General features: G+C 42.8%; 2 protein-coding genes across 6 annotated transcripts in view; one reads left to right on the forward strand and one right to left on the reverse strand.

The window, feature by feature from the left end:
* Positions 1-16,766, forward strand: part of LOC149284903 (filamin-A-like) — a 35,787-nt gene extending 19,021 nt beyond the window's left edge. The window contains exons 17-47 of one of the 5 annotated variants that reach the window (XM_089496114.1): positions 82-172; positions 307-476; positions 624-741; positions 881-1,143; positions 1,300-1,897; positions 2,010-2,183; positions 2,378-2,540; positions 2,705-2,865; positions 3,098-3,268; positions 3,547-3,670; positions 3,823-3,979; positions 4,057-4,246; positions 5,003-5,026; positions 6,932-7,179; positions 7,476-7,589; positions 9,224-9,326; positions 9,676-9,816; positions 9,962-10,090; positions 10,181-10,354; positions 10,471-10,632; positions 11,374-11,577; positions 12,099-12,251; positions 12,361-12,483; positions 12,691-12,957; positions 13,373-13,510; positions 13,779-13,894; positions 15,005-15,137; positions 15,641-15,817; positions 15,921-16,139; positions 16,270-16,473; positions 16,579-16,766. In XM_089496114.1, the coding sequence (XP_089352240.1) occupies positions 82-172; positions 307-476; positions 624-741; positions 881-1,143; positions 1,300-1,897; positions 2,010-2,183; positions 2,378-2,540; positions 2,705-2,865; positions 3,098-3,268; positions 3,547-3,670; positions 3,823-3,979; positions 4,057-4,246; positions 5,003-5,026; positions 6,932-7,179; positions 7,476-7,589; positions 9,224-9,326; positions 9,676-9,816; positions 9,962-10,090; positions 10,181-10,354; positions 10,471-10,632; positions 11,374-11,577; positions 12,099-12,251; positions 12,361-12,483; positions 12,691-12,957; positions 13,373-13,510; positions 13,779-13,894; positions 15,005-15,137; positions 15,641-15,817; positions 15,921-16,139; positions 16,270-16,473; positions 16,579-16,766 (5,397 nt within the window). The remainder of the gene's footprint in view (positions 1-81; positions 173-306; positions 477-623; positions 742-880; positions 1,144-1,299; positions 1,898-2,009; positions 2,184-2,377; positions 2,541-2,704; positions 2,866-3,097; positions 3,269-3,546; positions 3,671-3,822; positions 3,980-4,056; positions 4,247-5,002; positions 5,027-6,931; positions 7,180-7,475; positions 7,590-9,223; positions 9,327-9,675; positions 9,817-9,961; positions 10,091-10,180; positions 10,355-10,470; positions 10,633-11,373; positions 11,578-12,098; positions 12,252-12,360; positions 12,484-12,690; positions 12,958-13,372; positions 13,511-13,778; positions 13,895-15,004; positions 15,138-15,640; positions 15,818-15,920; positions 16,140-16,269; positions 16,474-16,578) is intronic. The other 4 variants (XM_089496115.1, XM_089496116.1, XM_089496117.1 and 1 more) reach the window with 4 other exon arrangements.
* Positions 16,767-18,502: 1,736 nt separating this feature from the next.
* LOC149284904 (transmembrane protein 268-like) overlaps positions 18,503-27,976 on the reverse strand; it is a 13,148-nt gene continuing 3,674 nt past the window's right edge. The window contains exons 3-7 of the mRNA XM_089496049.1: positions 24,078-24,185; positions 23,064-23,168; positions 21,217-21,288; positions 20,545-20,730; positions 18,503-18,679 (exon numbers count right to left, since the gene is read on the reverse strand). Coding sequence (XP_089352175.1) covers positions 18,503-18,679; positions 20,545-20,730; positions 21,217-21,288; positions 23,064-23,168; positions 24,078-24,185 — 648 coding nt within the window. The remainder of the gene's footprint in view (positions 18,680-20,544; positions 20,731-21,216; positions 21,289-23,063; positions 23,169-24,077; positions 24,186-27,976) is intronic.

Below are 27,976 nucleotides of genomic sequence, written 5' to 3' on the forward strand. Positions count from 1 at the left end.
TCCCTACAGGTTCTTTTCACAGCTAGGTGGTTTGCTTTTTGTCTTCAATTTTTAATTGAAGTTTGTTGCACTCTCCTTTAGGCCACTCCAATGAGTCCCATCCGCATCAAAGTTGACCCATCACATGATGCTAGCAAGGTGAAGGCTGATGGCCCAGGGCTAAACAGAAGCGGTACGTTCATCGTTTGAAGCAAATCATATTAAAGCAGAAAGTACAATGCTTATGCAAGCTCTAGTCTGAATGAACTTCAGTCCTGTTTTGAATACTCAAGTAGTTGCAATGGTTTTAATGGCTCTCTTCTTCAGGGGTGGAGATTGGAAAGCCCACGCACTTCACTGTCAACACGAAGGCTGCTGGAAAAGCTAAATTGGACGTGCAGTTTACTGGTCCTGCTAAAGGGGATGCTGTCAAAGACTTTGACGTCATTGACAACCATGACAACTCTTACACTGTCAAGTACACGCCAGTGCAGCAGGTAACCCAATCATACTGGTAATTGCCGATCGACCTCTCCTGGTATAAAAGGAGTGTTGTTTATCCCAACATATTTCTCCAAATTATTCATCATTGGCTTTGTTTAGACTGTCTTGTATTTTATAGCTTGACATTTTCTGTATTTCAGGGTAATCTGGGTGTGAACGTGACCTATGGTGGAGACCATATTCCAAAAAGTCCATTTCCAGTCAATATTGCTCCAACTCTGGACCTTGGCAAAATCCAGGTTTCTGGACTCGGAGACAGTATGTACATTTAGTTATTTATTTATTTTTTTTCTTTAGTTTTTGTTTTTCACAATTCTGCACTTTTTTTTTTTTTTTTTTTTTTTTTTTTTTTTTTTTTTTGTGCACAATTGCTGACTTTTATATTCTTTACATGCAGAAGTGGAGGTTGGAAAGGATCAGGAGTTCACTGTGAAATCCAAAGGTGCCGGGGGTCAGGGCAAAGTGGCTTGTAAGATCACTGGACCATCCAACAAGTCTGTTCCTTGCAAAGTGGAGCCTGGGCTTAGTCTGGATAATAGCTCTGTCAAATTCATCCCTCGAGAAGAAGGCCCATATGAAGTAGAGGTGACGTATGATGGCGTCCCTGTACCAGGCAGCCCATTCCCTGTGGAAGGTGTACCACCTACCAACCCGTCAAAGGTATGTATCTGCACCCATGGAAATCTGTGTACATATTGATGCTAAACAAAAAATGGCTTTTTGGTTCAACTTACAGTACCCTTATACTGAAGTTTTTTTATGTCGCTGTTAATGTTCTTGTGCATTCACATTAAAGATCTGTCTTCTGTCCTACAGGTCAAGGCTTTTGGGCCTGGTTTGAAAGGAGGCGCTGTTGGAGCTTCTGCTCCATTCACCATTGACACTAAGGGTGCTGGACCCGGAGGCCTTGGCTTGACTGTGGAAGGACCATGCGAAGCTAAGATTGAATGTCTGGACAATGGAGATGGCACCTGCTCCGTGTCCTACCTACCCACAGAACCTGGAGACTACAATATAAATATCCTGTTTGCTGACACACACATCCCTGGCTCTCCCTTCAAGGCTAAGATTGAACCTTGCTTTGACCCCTCAAAGGTGACCTGTTCTGGCCCAGGCTTGGAACATGGCCAGGTTGGTGAAGCAGGCACATTTAATGTTGACTGCTCCAATGCTGGCAGTGCTGAGCTGACAATTGAAATCATATCAGACACCGGCATGCAGGCAGAAGTGCATATCCAGGACAATGGAGATGGGACATATACGATCACCTACATCCCACTCTACCCAGGGATCTATACAATAACCATTAAGTATGGTGGGCAGATGGTTCCCAACTTCCCAAGTAAGCTGCAGGTTAAACCTGCAGTTGATACTTCAGGTGTCAAGGTCTATGGACCCGGAATTGAAGGAAAAGGTAGGTTCTGCCTAAACTGAGTCCAAAACAGTAGGGGGATACTATAATCTGAAGTACAAATAAAACTAACTATATATATATATATATAATATATATTATATATTTTCACCAGGTGTGTTCAGAGAAGCCACTACAGAATTCAATGTGGATGCTCGTGCCTTGTCCAAAACCGGAGGCCCGCTTCTTAAGACCAGGGTATCTAATCCCTCTGGCAACATCACAGATGCCTTTGTTCAGGACAATGGGGATGGTACCTATAAAGTAGAATACACTCCATATGAGGAAGGTTAGTGTCTTGTTTTGGTAAATGGCTTTTAAGATACTTGTGATGTCCTTTTGTCTTTGTATTGCCCTTTGTAGAAGTATTGCAAGTGTTGGTGGTTCAGATGGTTTGTGTTGCTGTTTATTGGTATAGCAAGTTCCATGTTCTATATTTGTCTTCACTCATGGCACTTTTTTTTTTTTTTTTTTTTTTTGTAGGGGTCCACACCGTTGATGTGTCCTACGATGGAAGCCCTGCACCCAATAGTCCCTTTAGAGTTCCTGTGACTGAGGGCTGTGATCCAAGTCGTGTCAGAGTTCATGGTCCTGGAATCCAAAGTGGAACCACCAACAAGCCCAACAAATTCACTGTAGAAACCAGGTGACACTCCACTAAAGTCTTGTTCACAAAATATTTTTACAAAGAAAGTTCCAAAGAACACAATCTTTCTTTAGGTTATGTAAGATTGTCATGTAAGGCATAGGCCGGAGCAGTTACATTGGAGGTTTTTCTTCTAACCAGAGGTTTTATCTGTTCTCTCCTAGGGGGGCTGGGACTGGAGGGCTTGGGTTGGCTGTTGAGGGGCCGTCTGAGGCAAAGATGTCCTGTACAGACAACAAGGATGGTAGCTGCTCAGTTGAATATATTCCTTATGAGCCTGGTACTTACAGCCTAAACGTCACATATGGAGGACACCAAGTTCCAGGTGAGTGAGGAATATCTGTTTGTTTAGTAGGGATATTTGTTTTAATGATTTGAGGTTTTTAGAACTAGAGTATGTTAATTTGATACAATTTTCCTTGAGAAAGCCAATAAGGCCAAAGCTAAGCTTTTCTTTTTGCACTGAGATGATCAAGAAACATTCCTTGTACAAAAGTGTGAAGAATGTTGCCCAGTGTCCCCTAAAGAATGATCTTTTATATCTTTCCCTTTTACAGGAAGCCCATTCAAGGTTCCTGTTAGCGATGTAGTTGACAGCTCGAAGGTGAAGTGCTCTGGCCCAGGATTGACCCCTGGACTGGTGAGGGCCAATGTTCCACAGTCCTTCAGTGTCGATACAAGCAAGGCTGGTGTTGCACCTCTCCAGGTCAAAGTTCAAGGACCAAAGGGTGAGCAGTCATCAGAATTTCAATGATTTAGTACGGATTCTAGTTACTTTTTGGGGTACAAGTTTTAATATCCGTGTTACTGCCAAGAAGTCGAACGGGATAGTCACTTGTAACTGGTTTAACCTAATGGCAATTACAACATGGCTTAATGAATGTGATATGAACACATCTTGCCAACCTTTTTCATATGGGTAGTATTGCAGCTAGGATTATTGGCTGGCTTGGTGTGGTGTGGGTCTACCCCCTTAACCCTTTCTCCCTTGTATCTTTCATGGCAGGTATTGTTGAACCAGTTGAAATTGTGGACAATGGTGATGGGGTCCAGACTGTAAGTTATGTGCCCAGTCGTGAGGGTCCCTACAACATTGGTGTTTTGTATGGTGATGAAGAGATACCACGTAGGTAAGAAGACTGACCATAAAGCGCATTATCCCAATTAAACCATAATATTTCGGGTGGCTTAGTTCTTATCAAAATTGGCATTGGTTCTGAGTACATATAGGCCTAAAGATTATTTAGGAATATTGCATCTTTACATATTCTCTTACCTGCAGTCCCTTTAAGGTAAAAGTGCTGCCAACTCATGATGCCAGCAAGGTGAAAGCTAGTGGGCCAGGTTTGAATACCACTGGAGTTCCTGCCAGCCTGCCTGTTGAGTTCACAATTGATGCAAAGGATGCTGGAGAAGGCCTCCTTGCAGTACAGATTACTGTAAGTGTCCTGTTTGTATAGCAGGTACATGAATCAATGGTGGTTTTTATCCAGACTAAATCTCTATCTCCATATAGGATCCCGAAGGCAAACCCAAGAAGGCCACTATCAGGGACAACCAAGATGGCACCTATACGGTGTCGTATGTACCAGATATGACAGGGCGTTACACTATACTTATAAAGTACGGAGGTGATGAGATACCTTATTCACCTTATCGTATCCGTGCTGTGCCCACAGGAGATGCTAGCAAGTGTACTGTAACAGGTAAGCCATTCTTGAGTTGCTTGACCATGTAAGGTATTCCACTCTCCAAGACCAGTGTAAAATGGAAGTGGTTTTTATGCATAGGAATCTAAGCTGGGAAGGATGCAGTCTAACTTTCATATGAGGAAGGAAATGTCTTGTCTGTTCTGGTTCTGAATGCATTATAAACCAGTAAGAAGTTGGTGCATTTTGCTACACTTCTGTTTATTAAAATATATAATTCAGGGCAAGATCGCTTAATGTGGAGACTTATTTTTTTCTATTCAGGGATTTAATGTTTAATTCTGGCTCAGGCTACCAAAGAAGTTTAGGTGTCCCTTCTCTAATCATGCAGTATAAATGAAGAACCATTCCCTATGCAGCATTCATGTTTTTTGGAAGGCCCTGTTGTATTTTGGATGAGGCTAGCCCTCTCCAAGCCAAGTGCGAATATGCATGTAGCAGGTACAGAGGCAACAATCCTGCCCCAAATGTCTCCCTGGTTTGGCTCCGGGACAGTTCTTAATGTCTAGATACCGAATGATCAGAGTAGGGCTGAGTGTGGAATGTCTTCAGTGTCGTGGGACCCAACTGTTTGCTCTTCTCACTTGCTTTTTGACGTACACCCCCCCTCCCCAACGCTGCACACGGTTTATGGCATAACATGTTATGTGATGTATTTGATCTTCTCAGATTTTTGTAATGCACTTTATTTTACCCTCACATTGTCACCTTGTCTCACTTGAACTTTCCTTGCTCTTTGCCCTTTCACCTCAGTGTCAATCGGAGGTCACGGGCTAGGTAAGCGGCTTGCTTGTGTTAAATAAACAGTACCTCTCCCTCTTAAAACCTTTCTTATATGAAGCCTTCTCCTGTCTGGGTGTCCATTGTGTGGCAGGTTTATGGGAATTCACAGCTGTAAATTATACGGGACGGGCGTTTGAGACCACAATCTTAAGAATTATTATTAGTTATCAATAAAAATTGAATCATGTCAATGTCTTGGTCTATTCTTGAAGCCACACAAATTATGGAAATCACTTGGTTATTTAAGAATAATTTATATTACATTTGGCTCCTGATCTGCCCTGGGAAATGTTGCTTGTCCAAACAGCTGTGAAACCCCTGGAGGCCATAGGTTGTGAATGAATCTGGGAAAATGTGTTGGGCTTTGCCCTTGGGGCATAATCTGCATGTTTTGGTTTTTGTGTTTTTTTGTTTTTGGTTTTTTAGATCAATTCCATACTAATCTTCTTTTCCTAGACCATATTTTTATAATAAAACCTATCCAACCCCTTCCCAGTCATCTGGAAACTAGATAATGCAGGGCACTGGTAATGGGGGGGGGGGGGGGGGGGCTTTCATCCAGATAGAACAAGGAACACATAGTATAAACATGTAGCCACCAGTAAATTCCACCTTGAGGCTTTTAGGTCTAAAGCAGATCTGAATTTTGGGTCTCAAGGAACCCTACAAGTGCAGGATTGGTATGTCCTAACAAGTCCTCCTGCGAGGTGTTGTAGAAAAAATACAATGGTGTAACTCTGGTCTAAAGTAATAAATGCGTATTCCCGGTCAAATTCTGAGACTTGCATTATGTTTTGGTGACTAGAGTTTTTTTAAATGTTATCTAACTAGTGGAACGTGTTGGGAACTTCAACTGCTAGAGACCATTTTGGTGATGGGAAGTTTGATTAAAAAATGGTAGTGTTCTGGAGTGAGGAATGATGAACTTTTACGGCAATATTTACCAGGATGGGAATGCTGACCTAATGAGTCAGACTGCAAGACTATGCTATTCTAGTTGGTTGGGCATACCTACTAATCTGGAAACATTTAGTTGACTTGAATGGGTAAACACTGACTATTGGACTTCCCAGTTATGGTTAAAGCTTAGACTCTGCATACTCAAGCCTTCCCCAATACATATGAGATGTGCATATCGCCTGCGAGTTATCAAGGTTGACCAGCGTGATCTGAAAAGTGCTGGACTGTCTTTCCTCATTTTCAAAGAAAATAGACCACACTCTGGAATGCTTCCAAAATCCTGTATAGAAAGGTTAAATGGCTTCTCCCCCTTACTATCCTCTTAATGCATGTCTGCTCTGTATGGCTCCTTAGTACCTGAAACATAGCTGCACCTCCTAACTCCACCAGGCTCTGCACTCCTTTCTTCACTGTATGTTCTTGCAGGGTTCAGTCAATCAGGAAATTTAAATGGCTCACCACACTGCTTCACCAATAAGTCACAGGTAGTGGGAAACCTGAGTCTTTACTCGTTCAGAGGAATATGTGTGTTGGTTAGGAATGGGACTGGCTCATTGTAGTCCAACTCTGCCAGGAAACAAATAAAAAATAAACATTTCTCACGGAATAGGTGAGCATGGCATTGCCAAGCATTCTACTGGCAGAGGATGGCTTAAATACTTTTTTTTATTTTTTTTTTTTCCCCCCACTCACCTTATTTACATTCCTCTTGGCTCAGCAGTGGCATATTGTATGGCTCCTAATCTTTGTGAATAAGGATTCTATGAAATGGTAAAGGCTTCTCATTTAAATTTCCTGACTATCTTCTGTAGAACATAAGGTCTGGCTGTGAATATAGGGAGTTGGTTGCATGTCCGGTATTAATAACGGGCTTTGGTGACCAAACCCATCAGATGGTATTTCTTTGTTGCTCTTTCCCTCATTGTCTGTACCTTGCAGGTGCCGGTATTGGACCAACCATCCAGATTGGCGAAGAGACTGTAATAACCGTGGACGCCAAGGCAGCTGGAAAGGGTAAAGTGACGTGTAGCGTCTGCACTCCAGATGGCACAGAGGTTGATGTAGATGTTGTTGAGAATGAAGATGGCACCTTTGACATCTTCTACACTGCTCCTCAGCCTGGCAAATATGTGATCTGCGTACGTTTTGGAGGGGAGCACATTCCAAACAGCCCATTCCAGGTTACGGTAAGTTAAGATCCTCTCTGGTCCTTCTATGCATCTAATGTACACATCTGTAGGGAATCAAGTCATCTGTAGCTGTAGTAAGATGAAATACTGGGTGTATTTCAAATTAAAGTGTGTCTACCGCCTGATATTTGCAGTTTGTTAGACCTGTTCCCTGGAGTCAAGCCTTAAACATGGCTGGCTATACAGACTAGTCTAGCGCTAAAATGACTATGTAGATTCCACCCTCCTGTACCTTGATGAATTCTGTTTTTGTTCACAAACTTAACTAATGTGTTCTTACACCTTCAACACAGGCTCTGGACAGCGACCAAATGATGCCTCAGCAGATGGCTCAACAGCAGTTAGTCCCACCTTACGCATACCCGGGCATGCAGCAACCCTGGGTACCTGGCCTTTTAACAGTAATTGTGTCATTTTGGGGGGAACCACCCCTTCTAGAGTATTCTGTAACAGGGAAGGAACAATGGAAATCTGTGCCCATGTTTTTTTGCTTTCCACTTTAAAGCTCTTTAGCCCAAAATCTAGCTGGTTGGGGTTTTGCTTGATAACTTTTTTATATATATAAATATAAAATGGTGTGCAGTGTAGAATCTTCTTGGCATGCAAAGGGGTTAAAGGGTAAACCAGACACCGCTTTTGCATTTTTGTTGACAAAGGCTTGCACTGATTTCCTGAAGGATTCTTGCTTGGTTATGCAAAGTCATAGATGTCTGCATGTTCATCTTTACAGTTAAAGTAGCACTACAGCCCTATTTCATGTTAAATGCACACTGGATTGCATGGGCTCCAGTGTATTTTACTGCATGCAAATAGGTGCGGGCCTTCTAGCTATCATTTTGGTTAACTCCTCCCCATCTGCCATTACTGAAAGCAGGGAGCATACTACAGTATACTTCTTGCACATGCTCAGTGGCTGAACACTGATGTTCTGTTATCAGCCATGATATTGGCTGCTTCTTGGTCTCCTTCTTGGAGAGGAGTAGAATGAGTTGTTTTCCAGCTTTAAAAACTTGCATGCAGTAAAATGCATTGTAGTCCAGGCTGAAAGACTAATGCATTAAACCACAAAAGTATAGACTGTTCAAGTCATTGCATATATTTGTTGTCTTCTAACCAACCCCATAAACGTGCTTTATGGCTGTGACTGACAACGCAACCATCTGAATACCAAGGAGAATTCCTTCCCTGGTCATAATACTCTGGACGTGGACTACCCCTGAGTCTCCACTAGCCTTTTAAATTTGGGGGAGGGTGAGGATGATGTGGGGCTCCACCGCTGTCATATCTTAAATTCCCATTGTCTGCCTTCTTGCCATTCTGTTCTCATTCCCACCATCTACTTCCCCATTAGTCCTAAGTCTGTCTTTTTTTCCCATTTAATCACATCATGGTGTGACTGGAAGAGGTTCACCTCTTCCTCCTTTGGTTCTCTCACCAGTTTCATTCAATCAGCGCCTAACAGTCTCTTGCAGAGTTCATTTTTTCCAGGTTTGCCAAGTTTATTGGATAAACTAGCTGCAAAGACTCTCCATTGTCATCTAATTGTGTGTTACATCTATTTCTAAAACCAAACTCTGCTGCCAGTTCACAAAAACATGCTAGTCTATCTTCAGACAGGGGGCACAGGTGTCAAAAAGCTCATAGTAAACGTACCTGCAAAAGTTAAATGAGTTAAGGAAGCCCAATAAAGAATATAAGATTAGCAAGTCACAATGTAAGAGTAACGGGCAGTGTTCCATAAAATTTCAAGACCCTGAACTTCAAATGTAAGGGGGCCACTAAGGCTTTGATATCTCCAAACCTTGGTCCACCAAAATGAGAGAATTTCTCTAAGACCAGGGTAGCCACAGAAAGTTTGTTTATAGCTTTTTATGGCTTGCACTAGTCTGGATAGTTATCACATTGATGTGTTCCTGCTTCAGAATGGTGAATATCCAGCAGAGTTTGGACTCCTTGTTTTCCATTGATGTCCACTTAATTCCATTCTTCACCATTTTGTTTTCCTCTGGTTAAGTTGTTTCCCCTCTTTTTTTTTGTTTAGGCTACAGACCGCCCTGTCATGGGTGTGAACGGGTTGGATGTGGCAGGTTTAAGACCTTTTGACTTGGTTATTCCCTTCACAATTAAAAAGGGAGAGATAACAGGTATGGGGGAACTTTGGGTTTTAAGACTCTCTGACCCAGTAAATAGACTTTTGATTTTATTTAATGTACTTTGGTTTTACCTCTGACCTTGACCCCAATAACATTAAAAGGCAGACAGTTTGTTTTAAAGTTCTATTAACCTTTGAACTTTCTCAAAACCTTATTGCACTGCACTGCAGAATATGATGGTGCTAAATAAATTGAGAATTGTTGGGCTTTATTTTTACTGTTACTACTATTACCCATTTCCAAAACGATAATTTCCCCATTTTTGTCTTTGAGCAAATTAGCAGGATGCAGGAAAAGACTCTTTAAATATACAAATGTTTTTGTTTCCTTTGTATTGTAGGAGAAGTCCGCATGCCATCTGGTAAGGTGGCCAAGCCAGACATCACAGACAACAAGGATGGAACCGTCACGGTCAGATATGCTCCCACCGAAGCTGGGCTACATGAGATGGACATCAAATATGATGGCATGCACATCCCAGGTAGTTTGCCAAATAGGTCAACTGTCTGTCTGCTGCTGTTTTATTTTTTCCTATTAGAATTCCTGAATTGTTTTACCAGGCTCAGTGATTCAAAAAAATGCAAATTTTCCCCATCTAAATTGATAAATCTCATTTTGGTTCCTAGGAAGCCCACTGCAGTTCTATGTGGATTATGTCAACAGCGGCCATGTCACAGCCTATGGTCCAGGTCTTATTCATGGCACTGTCAATAAGCCTGCTGTCTTTACTGTAAACACAAAGGATGCTGGTGAAGGTGAGTGCAAATATTATGCTTGGAAGATGTATACCGGTTGGCTGTAGCATATGGACAATGAAGTACCACTGACTGATTCTCATCACTTAGGTGGCCTATCGTTGGCCATTGAGGGTCCATCTAAAGCTGACATCAGCTGTACAGACAACCAGGATGGCACATGCACAGTTTCATATCTCCCTGTGCTGCCCGGAGACTACAACATCATTGTCAAGTATAACAACAAACACATTCCCGGCAGTCCTTTTGTTGCCAAAATCACAGGTTAGCTTCCTTTATATATATTTTTTTTTTCCCTTCCCACTTGTATTTTTGCAGTCGTTATATTAGTTTCAATACTTTTTCTTAAGCTGAAGCATCTTTCTATAATATGCTTGCAGGTGATGATACCATGCGTATGTCCCAGCTGAAGGTAGGATCCGCAGCAGATATTCCTCTGAACATCACAGAAACAGACTTGAGCCAATTGACTGCTTCTGTAACCTCTCCTTCTGGAAGAGAAGAGCCTTGTCTGCTTAAGAGGCTTCGAAATGGTCACATTGGTAAGAATGCTCTACCTCATTGGAAAGTCACCATTAACATCTTGATTATTAGAGCTGTGTCCCAATTAAGTTACCATTTGAATGTAGTATATAGCTCTCATTTGTAATGGGAAGTCCCTGATGATAAAATATCTATCTTGCAACAAAGTTTAGTACTGTATACAGTAATGTGATTTTACCACTGTGCTAAAATGTCCACTTGCAGACCTGGAATTGGCCATTGTGGGCAGTGATATATTTTGGGTGACGCATTGAGCTGACTGTGGCCACGCTAATCTGAAACTTTAACTAGAATAGCTTTTTAAAATACACACTACTTTTGTTCTAAAGTTGAGTTAGCGTATAAGTTGGAGATCAGTTGCAATTTCCCAGCCAAAATCCTACCAATCCTAATTATTCTCTGGAGGAAAACGCACAGCACATGCTAAATAAGGCCCAGTGGCCGATGTTGGCCACTTCCACTGTCCTGAATTCCCTTTTCTCATCTAGGCCACATCAATCAGGTCCCAACAAAGATGAGGAGTTGAAGCTCATGTTATCACTAGTGTGCCAAGATGTATCAAGCATTTAACCTAAAAATAAGATTAGATAATTGGCATAATATGTGTATAACATCAGTTTAGTTAAAAGCAGGGCACCTGCTGCCTTAAACGACTTCTACATCATATAGATTTATTGGGCAGTAGGACTTGCGGCTCTTGCAGAGAACCATTTCTTAACTTTTCTTCTCTTACCCTGCAGGCATTTCGTTTGTACCCAAAGAAACAGGAGAACACATAGTCAGTATAAAGAAAAATGGCCTGCATATACCAAACAGCCCCATCACGGTGATGATCAGTCAGTCGGAGATTGGTGATGCCAGCCGAGTAATAGTGTCCGGCCAGGGTCTAACTGAAGGGCGAACGTTTGAGCCTTCGGAATTCATCATTGACACTAGAGAAGCAGGTGGGTTTTTAAGATTGACTTTGTTTTAATTGGTGTATGTAACATAAAATCACCTTGCAGATGCTGCATTTATAGGCAGCACTACTGGTTTGGGTATCTGTGTCCCTTGACAAAAGTCTCTGCTTCACTTGCTGATATATTCACCCTTCCCACCACAAAGCCCCTTAGGTGGCATTCTGAGCAAGTATGGTGGCCACAGTAGGCTGTTGCTCAGTGTGTAGTTAATGTACTCTAAGTGATATGAAAAGAGCTGTTAAATTGGTTATGAATCTTACTTGGTGAGAATGTTTTGGCTTTGGGAGTAGAGATGATGGGAGGGCTTTCTTGAGATCATAGCCCTTTGGCTTTGAAAGCACTTTCATTCTGCTTAAATAGGTGCTTTCATGGGTTCAGAACACATGGTAGTTGCACAAAAGTCTGAAAAGCATTAGGATGGCAGACTGACTTCTGGTTTCAGTTGTAGTAGGTTTTGCCCTTTTTTAATCTAAGACCCTTAAGCTAATACTGAATTTTTCCCACAGGTTATGGAGGACTCAGTCTGTCCATTGAAGGTCCAAGCAAAGTGGATATCAATACAGAGGACTTGGAAGATGGAACATGCAAGGTGACCTACTGTCCAACGGAGCCAGGAAACTACATAATAAACATTAAGTTTGCAGACCAACATGTGCCAGGTATGTACAGAGTTGAATACTGTTGAGTTATCTGTAAGTGAGCAGGAAATGCCATTCCCTGAAAGGATCTGAAATTGCACCGTGTGAATAACACTTTTGTGTTCTTTAGGGAGTCCCTTCTCTGTTAAAGTCACAGGAGAAGGCAGGATGAAGGAGAGTATCACACGGAGACGCACTGCCCCATCTGTGGCTAACATCGGAAGCCAGTGCGATCTCAGCTTGAAAATACCTGGTAAGGACATAAAAGTAGATTTTGTCCAGGCTGAATGTACTGCTTCAGCTTATGGTCATTACACAAGCAGTTGCACGTTCAAAGCAAAATTGTTTTTCTGTAGACCTGTAAAATTCTGGTTTGGATGGTTCTAACATCTCCACAAGTCTCTATACATTCCTACTGGAATCAAACGGTCATTGGATGTTATGGCTTTTGTTCCCACAGAGATCAGCATCCATGACATGACTGCTCAGGTCACAAGTCCCTCTGGGAAAATTCATGATGCAGAAATCATGGAGAGCGATAACAATACCTACTGCATTCGGTTTGTCCCCACCGAGATGGGTGTTCACACAGTCAGCGTCAAGTATAAGGGTCAGCATGTGCCTGGAAGTCCCTTCCAGTTTACAGTTGGTCCTCTTGGTGAGGGTGGTGCCCATAAAGTGAGAGCTGGGGGTCCTGGTCTGGAGAGAGCAGAGGTTGGAACACCAGGTAAGCGTATGAATTAAACTGTCGCCTTCTACTGCATTATACCTTGTCAGGGTGTGTCTGTGCTCTTGTTCTAGAGCAATTAAATGAATGGGTACAATTGAGATTTAAAGGCTTGGTCATACTTTGGTCAACTTCAAACATGACGGCTTGAAAAATCTAAAATAGATGTTGGCTGGGACTAGAAATAGAATCTCCAAAGGATGTGCTAAGACATTGTATGTTAAAGGCCACCAGTTTGCGAACTGATGTATAATCAAGGTTAAGAGTTGAGATATTCATGAGGGCGGTTTAAAATTTGGGGAAAATGTAGCAAGCTGCCCCTGCTTTACTAGTGTTAGGAATGTGAAAGTTCTAGAACCGTCCAGAAATAATGCTATGGCTGCCTAAATGTTTTTTGTTTCTGCTCCTCCTTAAGCTGAATTCAGTATCTGGACACGTGAGGCTGGAGCTGGTGGTCTCTCCATTTCTGTGGAGGGTCCCAGCAAAGCTGAAATTGCATTTGAAGACAGGAAAGATGGATCCTGTGGTGTGTCCTACATTGTTCAGGAGCCTGGTACGTTTGAACAAGAGAATTTTCCATTTTAAATGTAGATTGGCATGTTTCTATGAAATGTAGATTTGCATCACCCTGAAGACCTTTTCAGCTCTTAATTTCATAACACATTTCATAATACCTCTAGTATTCCATTCTATTAGATGAGCACCAACAATAACCAGCAGTTACTCGTCTACTTTCAAAGTACATTCCGGTCCTGTGTGCTGTTACAAGTAACATGCTTGTTTGGCTTGGAACAAAACTGATGTTTTGTGTTCTTTCCTAGGCGATTATGAAGTCTCTGTGAAGTTTAATGATGAACACATCCCAGACAGCCCATTTGTGGTGCCGGTTGGATCCGCCTCAGACGATGCACGCCGACTCACTGTTTCTAGTCTTCAGGTGAGGCACTGGGAAAAACGTTAGCCCTTCATGGCTGGGCAGAGAATTCGCCTCCTGAGCAGCTGTTAGAGCCCAACGGTAGCGGCCTTCTCGGTGGTAAAGTGTTGCCCTGCATATCTTTGTCACTGATACGGCAGAAACATACTCCAGGCTAGGTACCTGCAAGGGCTGTTCCACCAAAATACTATAGAGTGAAGCTGAGGTGGTCAGGTGCCCATTTATGTTGGCAGTGAGATTGCAAGTGCTGCCATCTGTAGGTAATATGAGGAATTACACCCAGGTTTTCCTAGTGTATGCTTTTCCAGATTAATTCTTTATCCACCTTTTTTTAATCTGTGGATTGAGAAACTAATAAACCACAGTTAAGTTCAATTTAGAATATTTCAACCCAAAGCATAATCTTTTGAAAGGCCAGTGGGAATGCAAACTGGCCCCGTTTCTCTAAACGCTCTAGGATATCCTAGCATCCACTGGTCCGCCAGATAGCACAGGTCCTTCTCCCAGCTGACTCAGGAGGCTCTCGTGTTTTTCTCGTGTCTTTCTTAAAGGCTTCTAACAGGAATGGACTTGCTGTTGGGGAAAACAAACCCTGGTATCGGTTTAAAGGGGGAGGGAATGGGAGATCAGATCCATGGCTGCAGCTCTGTGACTGAGAAGGCTTCATAGATCCTACATATTCTCCCGTGCAACTAGCATCTTCATTAAGAGCCAGTATGGTCATTCCAACTGTTTAATGCAATGTCCCATAGAACTCTTCTTTAATGACCATGTGCTTTCAGATCACGGGTTCCATGATTCTTGCATTCTGGTGTGCTGTAATATTGCAGCCAAAATGCTTGTTGCAAGAATATGCTAATCTAATTCCGTACCTCTTTTTGCTAGATACGATGTCATAAAACCATATACATGCCATTTAAATGGCAACATAAGTGCACCAACTCCCCAAAAGGCTATTGTAGTCCTCTCCCCTCCAGTCTGTAATGCCATGCTCTCCCACTAGAGTTCTCCCTTCCTCATTAAACTGAGCCCAGGGCAGGTAAGTCGTTGTTGTTGTTTGATGACCTTACCTATATATTTGGAATGCTTCTAAATCCTGTGATGATTTTTTAGGAGTCAGGGTTAAAGGTCAACCAGCCAGCCTCTTTTGCAGTAAGTCTTAATGGTGCCAAAGGAGTTCTAGATGCCAAAGTTCATAGTCCTTCAGGAGCACTGGAGGAGTGCTGTGTGACGGAGATTGATGAAGGTGAGATATCTGGGAGGTGGGTAGGTTCTGGGAGATTATCGCTTAATGAGAACGGCGAACATGAGGCTAAATCTGAACCTCCAAAAAACAAAACCAATGGCAACCTTTGGGGATCTGTAATATTGCCTCAAAGGGAAACTTTACTTGCTAACATGGCTGCAATGGGAAACTATGGCTTTCCACTACATGACCAATTTTTTTTAAAAAATTTTTTGTGATGGGGTCAACGACGTCTTTGCTGCTATATGTTCTGTTTGATTTAGACACAGCAGTTTCATCTTAAGTGACAATACAGCCATTATAAGGACTTTAATGCATGCGATTAGCCAAGTGTCCCCTTTTAATACTTCCCCTATGCCGTCTTTCCCTGCCCTCGTAGCTCCTGGGCATGCGGGACCCAAACTCTGCTTTCATCAACAAATAAAATCGCTAGTAGTGCCTTAAACGATGGACTCTTACACACAGAATGATCACCAATTTAACTCCACTTTGTTTTTTCTTAGATAAATATGCTGTACGTTTCATTCCTCGTGAAAATGGACTTTACCTAGTTGATGTTAAATTCAATGGTTCCCACATTCCTGGTAGCCCCTTCAAAATAAGAGTGGGAGAGCCAGGGCAAGCTGGAGATCCTGGCATGGTGTCTGCATATGGTGCTGGTTTAGAAGGAGGAACCACAGGTAAGGTCATCTGTTTGCATTGGAGTAGAACCATTAAATCCCAAGTAAAAATGCCTACAAAAATAAACTCTACCCCCCCCCCCCCCACAAACTCTGCCCACAGGCAATCCTGCAGAATTCATTGTGAACACTTCAAACGCTGGAGCTGGAGCGCTCACAGTTACAATTGACGGACCATCCAAGGTCAAGATGGACTGCCAAGAGTGTGCAGAAGGCTACAAGGTCATCTACACCCCCATGGCTCCTGGTAGCTACCTGATTTCCATCAAATATGGAGGCCCCTATCATATTGTTGGAAGTCCATTTAAAGCTAAGGTTACTGGTGAGTACAGTAGCATTATGCCCTGTAAGAGATGGATATCGTTTAATTTTGGAAGATTTCTCTAGTTAAATATTGACCCTGCTTAATGACCAGTTAGGAAGGCCGCATAATCGTGTTTCTCTCGTTTTAGGACCTCGTCTTGTCACCAGCCACAGCCTTCATGAATCCTCATCAGTATTTGTAGAGTCTGTCTCAAAATCAGAAGCTTTTGCACAACAGGCAGCACTCCCCAAAGTATCCTCTGATGCAAGTAAAGTGGTGGCCAAAGGTCTGGGTCTCAACAAAGCCTTTGTAGGCCAAAAGAATTCATTCACAGTCGACTGCAGCAAAGCTGGTAGGTATCCAGTAGATATTCAGCTAAACTACTTCCTCCTCAATGTTTGTGTTTTGGGTTTTTGTTATACTAGTAATAAGTTAAACCTGCTCTTATCCATTCTAGGTAATAATATGCTGCTTGTTGGTGTTCATGGCCCAAAAACACCATGTGAAGAGATTGTGGTGAAACATCTTGGAAATCGTCTGTACAATGTCACGTACCTCCTGAAGGACAAGGGCGACTACATCCTGGTTGTTAAATGGGGTGATGAGCACATTCCAGGCAGCCCCTACCATGTGTCTGTGCCATAAGCCCCCATCCACTGTCACCCCTTGCCCCAAACCCCTTACCCTCCATGTGTTCTCTGTGCCTGTCTTGCGTACAGCTGCCCTACTCAATTCTCCCGATTGGAGACTGAGGGGTTACAAGTTTTAGGGTCTTGCTTAGCTGGTTCCTGGTTAATGTAATGACCATATAACCCCGGTGGCACTGAAGGGGCAAAGTGTGTGAGTGGGGTGCATTAGATTCTGTGGAGAGGGAAGTAGGATGGTTGGATACGCTGAAAAGCAGCTTTTTGATGAACACGGCACTTTTCTTTTGTAAACGTAAGAGCGCTGCTGCTATCAGATGGGTCCAGATCATCCCCGTCGGAGGGCTGCTTTGTATGCCACATGCTCCTGTTGTGCTGTCCTGCCCCTTGTATTTGTTTACATTTGTCTGTTCTTAGCATAGACTCCTTGTAGGGGGGATAAGGGATCTCCAAGTTGGCAAACTGCAATAATTTTAGGTGCTGAGAGGGTGGGTAGGAGACCAAATGGAGCAACCAAAATGTCAGGACCGTTAACAAAACTTTTAAAACCTTTCCCCATCCACTTTTTTTAGAAACTTGAGTTTTCCAATAAACGTCTGATAGAATGTTACTTGAGTGGAAAAATCCAAGCCAAAATACCCCTTCCCCATTTATAAAAAGAACCACTAACTGGTAGGCTCCGTATCAGCGTCTGCTTTTCCTTCACTTTGATTTGTTCCAGACTAACTTACTGATGGTTTCTTCATGTGCCCTGTCCCCCTACCCTCTTCACCCTACTACCCCATTTATAAAAACTGTTTTAATGTCTGTCCTGTGATCTGGGTTAGCTCTGAGATGCTTTGTTGGGTTGCTTTAATGGATTATCTGCCCAAGGCCATTCCAACCAGTTTGCTTCTAGTTAACCAAATCTTCGTCTTAAATTTTTTTTATTTTTTTTTTTCTAAAATTATGATTTATTTTTTTGTTGTGCACGACTACAGTACTTGGCTCTTAATGATAACAATAAAATTCAGCTTTTAATCTTCGATTGGGTATTTATTGCAGTGTATTTATTTTATACGGGGTTTTTTTTCTGCCATGTTGGGTTTAAAAGTTCCACACACTTCTCAAAATATATTCATAAAGTGCACAGCATTTCAGGTTACTAGGCTTTTCTCCTCCATGAATGGGGTGGTTCTTGAAGATTATCTTGCAGTATAATCAGCGGTTTATGTGAGGTTTAAACATACACTGTAAGCTTCGAGTATCCCTGAACCTCTAATGTAATTTAGTTTCATTATCTGGGGTTGTTATTTGAGAGTTTGAAACTGTCTATAGTTCTTACTTGCATTGATCTGGATCTAGATGGAGGCAAAGTAAATGTCCTTCGACATACATACAAATTCTACCCAGAAGGGATCATTCCGTCAAGGCTTGTGATAGCATTCACTTGCATTAAAAATGAGATTAAGGCAAAATCAGGGCAAATAAAATAACGCTGATGTTGATGTAAGATGTATACAATATGCGTAAAAGGTACACCCTTCATTCATGATGCAGGTGGTTTCTTGAAGGCCCCATTGTCCTTTTTTGCAAACTTCTGTTGCATCTTTTTCTTTTCTAATGAAGTGTGACTCTAAAATCCTGCGTAAGTCTTTTCTCCACCTGTACCCCTATTTTAACTTCGTATCCAAAATCCTACCTCGACAATGGTGCTCTTCTGTCCTTGATGTTTCATTGTTCAAAATGGGTTTCAGTTCATACACACGTGGAACATTGTGCAGACTGTAGGATATTCTGCTCGATGAACTGACAAGGGCAAGGAACATCAAGGACCCCTGTGTGGCAAGCATCACCGGCTCGAGGAAGCTGCCCTGAGATCAGCAGGCGGACATAACAGGCACCGGTTATAATCAAGAGCTGTTCAGCCATCACCTGTTGGCACCAGAGTGGGAGAGAAAAAAGATTTAGCTAAAGATGCATTATACCCTTTTTTTGGCTTCAACTTCCAATTGGTAACTATTTTAATGTAAAGACACAAATAGCTGCACATTAACATTCTTAGCTTTGTTTTACTTGTTTATCCATATTATGGACATCCAGACTAAAGTCCTTACTGTCGACATTGATTTGATACATTGCATGGGACCCGTCAAGCTCAATCAGACTGGCTTTTCAAAAATGTATAGTAAAGTCTTTCTTTGAATAGACACTAACACTATCTACTCAAGAAATTCAATGATAATCCCATTGTCTTGAGAGCTTTGCTTTTATGGTGTCATAGAATTTAGAGAATACATGAAACTATGGTGCGTCGGTCACAAAATTATCCTAAAACAATGGCCTATGACCGTTGTATGTTGCGCCATCGCTTCAATCAATGACCAGGCTACATGATATAGCCTTACCTCCTAAACCTACCTTTCTGCTACAGACCTGCAGAGAAAGGTGGGAATGAGGACCTATTCTCCTTTGCTACCAATGCCAAAGCGTAGCACTAGAGACTGCCTTGGTGCCATTGCTGGGCTCAACTACTGCCTGATGGCCTCATTCAAGCTAACCGTACATCACTATGGTCTACCATGCTCTCTGGATCAGGGATACCTTCAGCGCTCTATGCTGAAGAAGGGTTTTAACAGGTAAACTACAGCAAGAACAGTGAGCGAAAATGAAGTAGCCATTTATTTTAGAAGAAAATTATATAACTTGCTCTTTAAAAATTAATTCAGAGATGGGTTTTAACCCCCGTCTCAAAAATAACGAGGACATTTGAAATTCTTCTATATACGCTTTTTCAATTATTCATTGCAGTTCTTATTTTTATAATGGGAAAAATAAAATGAAAAATGCACAGGAAAAGATTTTTTAACGCTAGATTCCCGCGCCAGAATAAATATCTAACGGCCCCTCCTGGAAGTCCGTCACAGTGAATTTAACAAATGTAATTGTAATGTTCACTTCTCCTAAAAGCCTTTTATTTTATTAGGTATACTGGTATCAACTAAACAGTAATGATTCTGTACGCTAGCGATAAAGCTAAATCCTGCTAGACTAATGACCGATTTCCATTTCATAAATCTGCCAGTGGTATCATTACGTGACTGAGAAAAAGGTTCCTTTATGACACATTACCCAACGAACGTGCATAAGGCTCTCTTTTAGCACAATAAACAGCAAGGGGCCATTGCTACAGTTACAAGGCCTTTAATAGCTGATGAAATATGCTGTAAGTACCATGAAGTATTTATTAGACAACTAAGATAAATCCTCTAATGACTGCTAGTTCTCAACTCTTGAAGCTCAAGCTGCAGTGATGATGATGATGAGAGTGTGATTGTGTGTGTTACTGTATGGCAGGAGAGTGTGTGAATGTTTTGTGTTAGCATGCGTGTGTCTCTCCATGGTGACATGTATCTGAGTTTATGATGTTGGCATCTATGAGTTCATGATGTTAGCAGTGCGAGGAAGATTGTGTGAGTATGTAAGAGTATGTGTGTTAGTATGTGCAGTTTTGTTATTGAGGAAAGAATTATTGCCCCCGGGTGCTGCTAACTTCTGGCACAGCAGTCTAAAATCACATTTCATCTTCCATGAGCAGGTAACTCTCCCCTTTCTCTGTGTTTTAATTTGCATTATTAGGCACGGTGTTTCAATGATGCATTTCGTTATTATTCAGTATTATATTCAGCTAAGTAGGTGGAACAGCTTATTGATACACACTGTATGTACCGTTTATATACAGCTTGGTGCTATCATCCCATACCTAAAACATCTGATAACTAACAGGAAAAAGGACTTACATGTGGTTCACCTTCATTTATAAGCGGAATCTTCTCGTTGGAAACAACAGGTTTCTTCCCCGAGCCACTGGACAAAAGGGGACTCTCTTCTGATGTGGGGACTTCAGAACCCTCCTGAGCCAGTACTGGGTTAACAGGAGTTTCAACAAAAACAAAAAGCTGGTCCAGGCACCTTCTGCGGTCATCCTGAAGAAAACATAAATATGTGTTCCATAAATGGAGCGTTCACTAGATCATATCCCTAACATTTTGGATGGCCAAAGCGGTACCCAGGGGTGCCAGGGCAGAACCATCCAGCTACATTAACATCCATTGAAGCAGAGCACGGGATATGACATCACACTGTGGCGCCCTACTTTAATACATCACATATGAGCTGAGGTTAAGATCTGTGTTTCAAAAGCACAGACCTCAATCGGTTCCACGGCTCATTGGGCCGGTTATGGGATATCCTCTAATCTCCCGAACAAGCTCATAACCCTCACTGCCTGTAACCATGGAAATCAGGACTATCCTGCTTAAAACAGGACACTTGGAAAGTATGCTAAAGATGCCTCATACCTTGACATATCACGCAGACTACTTTCATGTCCACTGTGATTCTAATCTCCTTCAGCGGCTTCCACTCGTTACCAAATCACCAACGCACCCTACTACTCGGGTCCCACTTACCCGTCTCATGTTGGCCAAGAATTGAGAGAGTCTCTGCTGACAGCCCGAGAGGTGGAAGTAGATGAAGCAGAGCTGGACGTAAATGTGAAGGAACCAAAGCTCTGTCTACGACCGGAATCTCTTAAAGGGATGAATGTATTTAATTTACTAATTAAATAGTATTTAATTTACTAATAAATACTATTTTACTAATTAATCTGAAGGATTCTTTGGAAGCCACCTTAAGGTTTGGCAACCCACACTACAGCACCATATTAAGGCATATGTATAACATTCTAAATATGGAGCTATCGCCATGGAAACAAACAGAATTGTAAATACAAATTTCCTATAGTTTGTGCTTCACATAGTTTGTTTTATTTGGTTTTTAAGATCCATGACAAAAGGTGACAACTATAATACATTAAACATGTCTTGCTCTGAAGTTTTCTGCTCAGAAGTAACTCTTTAACAGGAAGAGAGATAACATAACAGGAAGTAATAATCAAACAGATCCTGAAAGCAGGAAGTTAAGGCTGCGCCAAAGAGGGCTCACTAATGAATACATAAATGCGGACGACATTTCATGGGTTAATTAAGTGTACTGAACTGTAAAATGGAGGACCCGTTGTACAGCGCTGCGGAATATGATGGCGCTATATAAAACAATAAATGATCATTTGGGGAAAATGCCAGGTGTGCTTTAAAGCTGGTGGATCCCTATAAACAGTTAACATCCGGAATATGTCCAGTCATTTATTTAATGGGATTACTGAACACATGCGCTCTGTCAGCCGGATATAAATGCTTGGAAATAAGTCTGTAGCAGGGTTAAGCGCTAAGCACCTCGCAGAATGTTCATGAACTACGTTTCCCATGATGCATAGCTAGCCTGTTGCTCACGGAGTATAATATGACCCATAACAGCAGTAGAGATGCTGCTTGTGTATTGAATAATGGTGGCACTGCGTTTTATGGGTTCCCAAATGGAAACAAAAAGAAGTAGCCATCTAACCTACAGGGTCGTGTAATGTGACCCCTCAGTACTAGCATGGATCCCACCTCATGTGGCGAGGTGGACCCAGGTGCCTGACAGGTAAGCGTAAATGAGAGTGTTTTTATTCCCTGATGCAGGGGCTAGAGCCATGTGCCTATGGGCTCTGGAGGGGCTTAATCTGGCTCTATGCCTTATAGCATTTACTCATACCCTTATACACTGCTTAAATTGAGTCCATAGGTGGTCTAGCAGTTTCTGTAGTGTAAATGCATTATTTAGAATTAATACAATTCTAAAAAAAATATATTGATTCTTCAGCCTATGCTCATGTGAAATCATGGAACTGGTCCAGGACCCAAAGGCATCTTCTTCTACTCCTTACCGTTCTCTTGCTGCCTCGTACATGGCACCATAACGGCAGAAACACTAGCTTTAGCCCAGCTCTATCAGTGATGCTAAAGCTAGAACCCAGGGTTCCTTGCTGGGATCCCTTAGCAGCCCTTTCACATTCAGTGTTCTAGGCTACCCAAAGTCGTTGCTTCTGCATTAAGAATGGAGGTTGGTCACCATACACCAGAAAGTGACGTGGGTTTGTAAGCCCTTTTACACATACACAGTGTGTTATTCACTATCGGTTCTCCCAAGCCTACTGCACAAAGGATACAGATGGCACACTGCAACACGTGCGCGACTGGTCACCGATTCCCAGGAGAACATTGCATTTCATGAAGATCTCGTTAGCAGCTGCCAGACTCAGGTCTGTGTTGACATTTATCTATCAAAATAGAAAAGGATAATCCATCTTCCCAGGGACTACCAGCTATGAAAACCCTGCATGTCGTATAACACTTACTAGTGGGAGTTCACTCACCTTTTTTTGGTGTTGGTTGATGGTCAGAATGACCACCGAGGTCACAACGGTTGTAGCCACAGTGACGGGTATGCTGATCACCCAGCTATGGCCGTTTGTGAATATCTGTGCGGTGGTGTAAAGATTGAGCCATATAGAGACGTATAACACCTGAAAACATAATAGTGGAATAAACAGCTTGTGACGACCGTGTACTGACATCTACTCCGCCACAACTCGTGTAGACTATCCGGCGAGTATTCAGTGGTTTAATGGACCTTCTCTCACCCCATGTTTGACATTAAAAAAATAGATTTACATAGCTTCTAAATCAAAAGAAATAAACGCCATATTTGAAACCACTTGGAAGGTAAATGCCAAGAGTTTGAACTATTCCTAGTGCATCCTGGTCCATATCTGATCTGACTGAAAGAGGGGTCTTATTCTTTGAATTTCAGAAATACTCGGATCTACCGAGTTCCTTGACCACGGAAGATTAAGTTCAAAATAAAATAATTTAAAAAGCTGTTTTTGGACACCATTAAGGGAAGCCCAGAAATCTGTAACCTTGGGACAAAGCATTCTTGACTGATAATCCCCCCATACAGCATCGGCAAAATAATGAATTGCTAATAAATAACAAACATACACTGACAGGCCCAACCTGGCTCACCGAGCAGATGTCTGGTGGGCCAGTAGGTCTTCCAGTTGATGGCTCCCAGCAGGATACATGAAGGCACATGCTGCGTGTGCATAAAAATGGTAGCCGCACATATCTACCCAACTTTCTGTAGACTTTTCTCACTCTCATATAAAGTAGACCACCTCATGCTTTAAAGTAGTTCTTGTACCCCTCAATTTATTAAATAAGGATTCCCTCTTGGACTTCATTTAATTTCTTGATATATCTCATGTTTTTATCGTGTCGCTCTCATCCATTCTCTTCTTTCCCAGTATGTTGAAGGTTTCTGCTTTCTAAACATGGAGTATAGACTCAGACACCAACGGTATAAATAATAGAGATAGAGAGCTCACCACCGCCAAAACAATTCCAAACCATCGGGAACTGAGGAAGATGTATCTCTGCAGCTCCGGTATCAGGGCCGACCTCCGCAGGGTATCCCTCAACTGAGCCATGGACACCTTAAAGAGAAAATGGAAAATCACGGGTTAAATCTCAGTATTTAGTTATCACCAGTGACGTATACATTCTACGTGGTTGCAGAACCCTATGGCCAGGGGCGTAACTAGACGCCTCAGGGCCCGGGTGCGAGAATCTGTTAAGGGCCCCCCCACCCCCCCACCCCCCCACCCCCCCCAAAAAAAACATGATTTGTACCCAACAATTTTTTTTCAACTAATTCAACAAATTCAATTTACATATTGAATCATATCTGTAAAAAAATCAAAGAAAAAGGGGCGCATGTACAAAGGGCATAATCCAGGGGTGTCCAAGTTTTTTCTGCAGTGGGCCACTTCATCAGAATTGTATACGTGCGCGGGCCGCACTCATTTTTCACTGTGACAAAAAATATGGCCTTTAATAAAATATGCAGATTAAAATAAAGTAAAATGACACAAAACCTTTACTCTTCCTCTCACTGATTTCTGGGCCTTGAAAGTTTTGCGACTACAAATTCAGGATTCCCTAGATTTATTCTAGGGATGAACTAAAATGAAAATTCTTGACCAAAACATTCAGGGTTCACTTAGCCAAAACCGAAAATGACCCCCACCTTTAAAAATAATAATAAAAACTCACATGTTTAATAAAAGTAGGTAACACACAATTGGACAAAATTAGCAATATGACTTGGCATGATAGGAGTGTGATTGCTAACAGCAATCACACTCCTATCATACCCAGGCAACCAGTAAATGCTGGTACCTAGGCATGATGGGACTGTGCTCGCTGTGATTGCTGTTAGCAATCACACTCCTATCATGCCAAGTCAGCCAATACACGCTGGTACAGGATGGCTGTAAGTGATGTGCAGACCCCATACTGCTGGCAGCATCAATACACAAGGGGGGCAGCTAGCCAGGTTTCAGCATGTACTGGCTGACTTGGCATGATAGGAGTGTGATTGCTAACAGCAATCACAGTCCCATCATGCCTAGGTTCCAGCACTTACACATCCATCCAGTAAATGCTGGAACCTAGGCATTATGGGACTGTGATTGCTGTTAGCAATCACACTCCTATCATGCCAAGTCAGCCAGTACATGCTGGTACAGGGTGGCTGTAAGTGCAGACCCCATACTGCTGGCAGCATCACTACACAAGGGGGGCAGCTGGCCAGGTTTCAGCATGTACTGGCTGACTTGGCATGATAGGAGTGTGATTGCTAACAGCAATCACAGTCCCATCATGCCTAGGTTCCAGCACTTACACATCCATGCTATCACACACACACACACACTAATTTATTCATATAATCATTAATTCACAGATTCATTCCCTCAATCACACACACTCATTCAAACACCCTCCCCACCCCCTTACCTGCACTGCAGCTCCCTCGATGCCGCTCACAGACTTCAGCAGGGGGCGCGGCCTCCCTCTGCCTTCTCTGCTATAGCACAGAGGAAGTAGGATGTCACGTGAACTCCGCTTCCTCTGTGCTGTCCAGAAGACCCTCCCACAAGTAAGTAGCAGGGCTTGAGGTGCGGCTCGTGTAAGATCGGTTGCCGCATGTTGGACGCCCCTGCCTTATTTAAAAAAAAAAACTTAAAAAAGATGTCGGGCGGCCCCTTGGCTTGGGCAGTCGCGACCCCTGCGACCCCGGTAGATCCGCCACTGCCTATGGCGCCGTCCCGTTGGATCAAACCCCTTGGAGCACTGCTCACTAAATAGGCCAGTTTGGGGGACCAAAGGGCAGAACACACAATACGGGGCTTAATATAATACCTGGGGGAGCCCCAGCTCCGGCCCAAGACTTAATGCCGCCTGGGGCGAAGTTTAAAAAGTCTCCCTGCTCTGTCTCGTTGCCGGCTTGTAATGCTGAGCGCCGGAAATGACGTCATCTTCCGGCCCTCAACATTACAAGCCGGCACCGAGCTAGAGGGCTTGCAGAGGAGAGAAAGGGGCGCCGAGCAGGTAAGTGAAAACCACTCGGCGCCCCTCTCTCTCCTCCGCTTCAAGAAAAAAAAAAAAAAAGCGCTTGGGGCGGCAGAGTGCCGCCCATTCAAAAGTGCCGTCTGTGGGCCGGCCCTGGGGAGCCCACAGGCCTGGGGCAATCACGCCCTAAGACCCTTGTCTTGACCATAAAAGCTAAGGATTATTACATTGACAGGGCATGATTTAATGGTCATTTTGTGCATTTACACGTTACTATCTAAATCCAACAGAAAAATCCCTACGCGTTCAGAGAACCCTGCGATCTGCATACCGCATGCAGTAATAAAGAATTAGTATGTCCTCCAATCACCTGAACACCCCAGCCCTGCAGACTCCGGAGACACTGTTCTGCGTGCTCCATTCCAGAGGCGTACGGGATGGCTGTCAGTAAGCGCCCGTTATACAGTCCTGGTAAAAGAAGAGATTATTAGTATTATTATTTTAAATTATTGCATTTTTTTTGCTACAAGAAAACTATCTTTTCCCAAAAATTCTCATCCAGACATTGTGTTTGCAAAGAAACGCATGGATCGAGACATACGTGAACATGAAGTTTTTAGTTCCTTGGTTTAGATCTTTAGGAAAATATCCCTTTATTCCATATTCCTCCAGCTGGTGCCGTAAGCACATGATAAGCACACACTGCAGGAAAGGGACCGCTGTGCCGCCATTAATGTGAAACTAAACGCAAACCCTGCAGCCGCATTTCCCTTTTAGCGCAAGTCATAGGCGCAGAAGGAACCTACAGAGGACAGTGCGGAGTCCTCCACTGCATTAATGGACTGGTTCGGGGTAGTGGCGCCACAGGGATCACCGAAATCACCTAAACTAAGAAACAAGGGACTTGATTTACTGATCCTTTTAAAACCCAGACTGAAAATGAATTCCTTTATACACTAAAACCCCTGAACTGCGCATGTTTATTTAATTACTGTGCTATAGATATACCCGGGAATTCTCTTGGGTTTTGATGCTTCTCAGGGTCACCATCTCTGTCTCGCGGCCACTCTCGCATCCCACTCCCCATCCACTTCCACTCTGCCCATTGATGCCAGCGGATCACCTACCGTTGTCACCGGGACCGCCAACCCATGGCAGCGGACTGCCAACTTTCATTCAAAAAAGCCCTGTAGCCGGAGCCTGGATGTTCTCAGGTATGACAAAGCCCCTTAACATGCTAGTAGTGGTTTATCTAAGTGGAACAGCATCTTTAGGGAGGGAGAGCAGTTCTTTGATCTATCGGCCACCCGCCAGTCACTGTGTGGGTAACAAAGATTGGGTCCAGTATCAGAAGCTCTATGGATTTTACATGCAATTCCACAAACAGCCACCAGGGCCAAAAGGATGTTGGATTGTATTTACACCCTGACTGTGGTTCTTTCTGTGCTCCCTTTATGAGTTTTTTTTATGCAGTCCCATTTGGTGAATGTAGGCCGGGTGGGACTAGATAGTGTGCATTGTGTGTGTTATGGACCACTATATTACCAGGGTGGGCTTCCCTTTCCGAGATCTGCCAGCCCTCCTTTGGAAAATAATTATTTTTTTTAAGTTATATTATTTAAATGTACCCCACTAACCCGAGTAAAGGGAGACCAGTTTGGGACTTCCAGGACTCCTAGAATCTGACCCCCCATCCGGATAGTTCATGGTAGCATGTGCTTCACCCAACGGTAGCGCCAGGTTGCTCTGTAGATGGCGGCCGATGCCAGGACACATCCATCTCAGCTCGGTGTTATGATCCTGTATCGGTGGCGATTTGAGAAGAAACCAGAAATACATCAAGAATTTTATTTGTTACATTCTGAAATCCAGC

The sequence above is a fragment of the Sceloporus occidentalis genome, unplaced genomic scaffold, assembly GCF_023333645.1.
Source record: "Sceloporus occidentalis isolate IW3139 unplaced genomic scaffold, rSceOcc1.0.p SCAF_87, whole genome shotgun sequence".
Taxonomy (NCBI): Eukaryota; Metazoa; Chordata; class Lepidosauria; order Squamata; family Phrynosomatidae; genus Sceloporus; species Sceloporus occidentalis.